At 36.0% G+C, this 4,533-nt stretch overlaps 1 protein-coding gene across 1 annotated transcript in view; it reads left to right on the forward strand.

The window, feature by feature from the left end:
* The first annotated feature begins 233 nt into the window (after positions 1-233).
* Positions 234-4,533, forward strand: part of OLA1 (Obg like ATPase 1) — a 101,074-nt gene continuing 96,774 nt past the window's right edge. The window contains exons 1-3 of the mRNA XM_026852437.1: positions 234-296; positions 498-505; positions 1,465-1,608. Of these exons, the coding sequence (XP_026708238.1) occupies positions 234-296; positions 498-505; positions 1,465-1,608 (215 nt within the window). The remainder of the gene's footprint in view (positions 297-497; positions 506-1,464; positions 1,609-4,533) is intronic.

Here is a 4,533-nt window from a genome sequence, read left to right on the forward strand (position 1 = left end):
AAAATACTACGGTTTTTTGCATTTTTTAACTTCTGCGGTTGTGTATGTGTAATGCATGTTTTTATGCAAATGCACATGCATAAAAATTCCTTTCACATGTTTTTGGAGATGATGACGTGCCCAGGAAGGGATCAATGGTACCCTGTCGTTAGCACTGAAAAGGACTTCCTTTCTTGAAACTTCTTCAGAGTTTGTAATGAAAACAAGTGTAAGTTAGGGAGAGATAATGGAAGATGAATCGTTCTCTGGCATGTTTCTCGTCTGTAGTTGTTATGGCTCCTCAAGCCGTACTTAAGGTACGTAAAAAGGATGATGAATTATGTGGAGAATATCTGTGTGAAACTATTGGTATTAATTTGTGTATCCTATTTACTAAAAGAAGTTCTCAGCATTCTGAAACTTTAAATCTGTACAAAAATTAGAGGAAGTCTGAGCATGCTTCAGAGCCATAAGTACTGCTTTTTTGTCTCTTCATTATAATTTATTTTATTTTTCAGGATGTTAGGTAAGTTGTACACCAGAAGGGAAGTAATTAACAGTAACAGTGTATGGCAAGTCAATGGGGAAAAATAGCATTTTCAGTTACGTTATGATGTATCTTTCAAAGAAAATTGTAACCGGTGTTTGAGCATATTGGCAGTATGCAGGGCAGCTTTCAGATTCCCCCCCAGTGGCTAAGAAGTTATGTGAAACTAAAAAAAACCCAAACCCCATAATATTTATAGTAGGAGATCCAGCAGTTAAGAACTTTCTCTTAGCAATAACTCAAGAATTGCTCTCTTTTGGTTTAAGAACGGCCAGCTAACAAAATTATCTGCTATTTGGTTTAATTGAAAATGTTCTTTTTTCCCTGATAGAACTTGTAAGTTCGTTTCCACTGATATTAAACAAGGATGACAAATGTTTGGTAAAGTAGAACTATATCTCATATGCACAAAAGATTACTTATAATTGATTACTGACGTGGTCTGCTTTTCATGCCCCTTTTTTTCCTCTTTTGATTGTTGACTCTTATTGCTTAGATACTGAAATTGTGTTAATACCTAAATAAATCTGAAGAAGCAATACAGTTGTGGAAAAATCTGGTGAGTCTTGGCAAAACTAGTCAACTCAGAATAAGTTTCAAGCATCCTTATTGATTTCTCACTTTGCTTGAGGAAAATGAGTAGTGACTAGTAGAGCTGTGATTTGCATTTGAGTTAATTTCTTTGCTAACTGATACATGCAATATAGTCACTCAGGGGAATTTTCAAGGGCAGGGAAGAGAGGTGAACATCTTTGGGTTTCAGTGGGACCCTCCATACGTATATTTGAAAGTGTCTTCTACTAGAATCAGGGCAGTGGTCATTGTTCTTGAAGTAAAGTTCATTATTGCTTTGGGTTAGAATAAGATATATTTCTATCCAGCACTTTTAAATGCTTTTAATTTGAACTTCTTTACAAATATGTGTGTTTCATTTATAGGAAATCAACATTTTTCAATGTTTTAACAAAGAGTCAAGCGGCAGCAGAAAATTTTCCTTTCTGTACTATTGATCCAAATGAGAGTCGAGTACCTGTGCCAGATGATAGATTCGACTTCCTATGCCAGTATCACAAACCCCCAAGGTAACTCAAATTCTTAATATTTTTCTTCAGTAAAGCAGCTGAAATAGTTTTAATGTACCCAAAGTTTTCACAGAAGTTTAATGCAGCTATAATTTCTTTAAGTTTTTACTGACATCTGTTTTAGAATGTGAAATTATATAAGTACCTGGATTATACCTTCCACCCCATATGACCGCTTTGGTACGAGAATGAGAAACCTGGGAGCTGCTAGTCATTGCTCAGTACCATGTGGTTATTGGTCTTCCTGTCTTTGAAGGTAGTGGCTCCCAGGTGCCTTGGAGGATCTTCTGAAGAGATTTGGAAAATGAACAGTAGTGACATACCTAACGTGCCATGAGGTTGCTCATTTGTAAAATTTCTACCCTCTATTTTGTCTTGTTCAGAATATTGTATGTGCTGTAGGTAGCCAAACAAATATTTATCAACATACCTGTGCCCCCAGTCTTTTGACAGTAAGCTTTATGGGCAGCCTTTTTCCCCCTGACTCTTTCCTTTTTATAGGCGGCTCTGCTGTTTGTTACTTGGTATATTCAGGGATGTTCCTACAATATGTCTCTTCTAATTGTTTCTATATTCTAGGAATGTATTTTGTCACATCAATGGTTTTTGCTGTGGACTGTTTCTGTAATCTGCTCTATATGTTCATTGTGGGATCTGGATTTTTGGTTGGACAGCAAAATTTAAGGTGCTTTTGGAAAACAAACTTAAATAGCCACTTGTGACTTGTTAATTTCAGTTTGCAGTTACTTGCAGAGGTATCTTGAGTAAAGTGAGTGTACATGAATCATAGTGCAAATTAGCATGCAGGTCTGTGCTTTTGTTCAACAGCTGGGCCTCAGTTGTAGTCAGATCACACCCACAAATAAAACAGATTGATTAGTCACTGATAAAAATCCATTTGTTAACTTAGTTTTCATGTCTAAACAAGTTGCCTCTGTCAGTAATTCCTGTGCACTTCTTAAATACCGAAAAATGCATTAATATGGAGCTGTTTAAGTGGAATGTTGTATCATGTTATCTTGTTTTTCAAGAGAGTATTAAGGATACGTGTTACCGTATGGATTGTAAAACAAAACTCTGCTGAATTTGAGACGAAACTTTCTGGCTGTAGATTGTGCAGGGATAATGGTGTGGCTTTTAAGTTTTGTTGACAAATTTGTTTTAAATTGTAGTGTTACTGCTGCTTCAATAATCTCTTTTTCTTCTCACTTAGTTAGGACTGCCTAATAGTTGAAGTGACAGAGAGAATATTACCTCTCCCCTCATCCAGCCTTTGGCCATCTATCCTTACAAGGAGTGCTAAGATTGTAAATACCTGTACGCGTGTTCTCTGACTTGCAACTCTCTGGAAAAAATCACTCTTAAATATTAATGAAAATACACTGAATTGGATAATAAGCTGGATATAAATAGTAAATCAGCTTTCATTTGAATGTTCTTTTGACTTCTATAAGAGATGTTTTTACGAGTATTTGTTACTTAAAATCAACAGATGTGGAGATTAGTGGGTAGTTATAATTCCTGAGTTTGCTTATGCTGCTTATATGTTTTTAATATTTCACTATAAGAGTAATAAAGCAGGGACAATTAGTGATAATTCAGTAGCACAGTATACTGAAGTATCTCTTCTTGGGCTGTTTGTGTTTATCTGTCTGAGACTAACTCAGGAAAAGAAGGCTTATGGTCATGAAGATGCACAAATGAATTGTAATTTAAATTCCTTAATTTCTCTTGTGTAGTCTTGATTTTGTTCTTCATCTTTATGTAATATGTTCTGTGTTAATCTTCTACTTGTTTGAATTAGTAGATGTAATCAATCTGTGCACACAGAATGTTTTATAAACAGTGAATTCTTTTTAAATTAGACTCTTGTCTAGCCTAAAGATTTTGTCTTTTAAAATCTAAAGCATTCAGGTTTTTATTTCCTGTATGTTACGCTTAGTCATCACAGAACTGCAGTCATTGTTGGGAAATGGGGGGAAAAAAAAGGTGACTCTGTCTTAACTAAAATAGTGTATGACAGGCCAAAGTGATTTTGGCTTGATGCCTGCTGTGAGTGAGGGAAGGGAAGAGTGAGGCTGGGCCAGGCTGGCTATTGCTGTCTGTCACACTGAGCTGAGGTTGCTGCTGCTACAGAGAGATGGACTCTATTGCTGAGAACGTTGCTAGTACGTGTTTGCGGCCATTCTGTCATCGGAGGAAGAGTTAGGTTCCTAAGGTACCATTTGTTACTTGAAGATCCCTTCCAATCTCCAAAACAAGAAAGCAGCAGCTTGGATGGGACTGGTGTGCAGTTACTTGCTAGCCCATGCTGAAAGCTGACTGGTATTACTTAATTGGAAATGTAAATGTTTGTAAATGAAATCATGTAGGCAACAATTTAGAGACTATTATGTAAAGGTAAATCTGTACTTAATAGATTAAGGTACACTGCCAGAACTTATAACCTGTGCTTTTTTTCTTTCTGCAGCAGTAGATGATGTGTATGACTGTTTACAGTAAGTAAGTTCAGTGATACAGGCTGTACACAGAAGGTGGGCTCTAAGAACTTCCAGTAAAAACTGCTGTGTTTCTGCCAAATGAAATAGATGGGCAAATTTCCTTTATCTTTCATGTCACCTGTTGCCCACTTTCTGGTGTGAATGAATTTGTAGAACTTAAAAAGAGACAATATATTAAAAATAATTCTGAATGCTTGTTATTTTTAAGTTCTTAGTATATATTCTGTTACTAATTTATATGTTTAAACTACTTGTTTGTTTTAAATTTTATATAATAATCAGTGAGAACTCATATTTGTTACATTGTGGCAACATGTAGCTTTTTCAGAAAGGAAAGACTTTTGGCTGTTTGTTTTGTTGTTCTACCCACTGAACTAGAAAGGTGTATTTCACACACCACACCACACACCCCCCCCCCCCCCCC

This window comes from Athene cunicularia, assembly GCF_003259725.1.
Source record: "Athene cunicularia isolate RWA chromosome 7 unlocalized genomic scaffold, athCun1 chr7_part1, whole genome shotgun sequence".
Taxonomy (NCBI): Eukaryota; Metazoa; Chordata; class Aves; order Strigiformes; family Strigidae; genus Athene; species Athene cunicularia.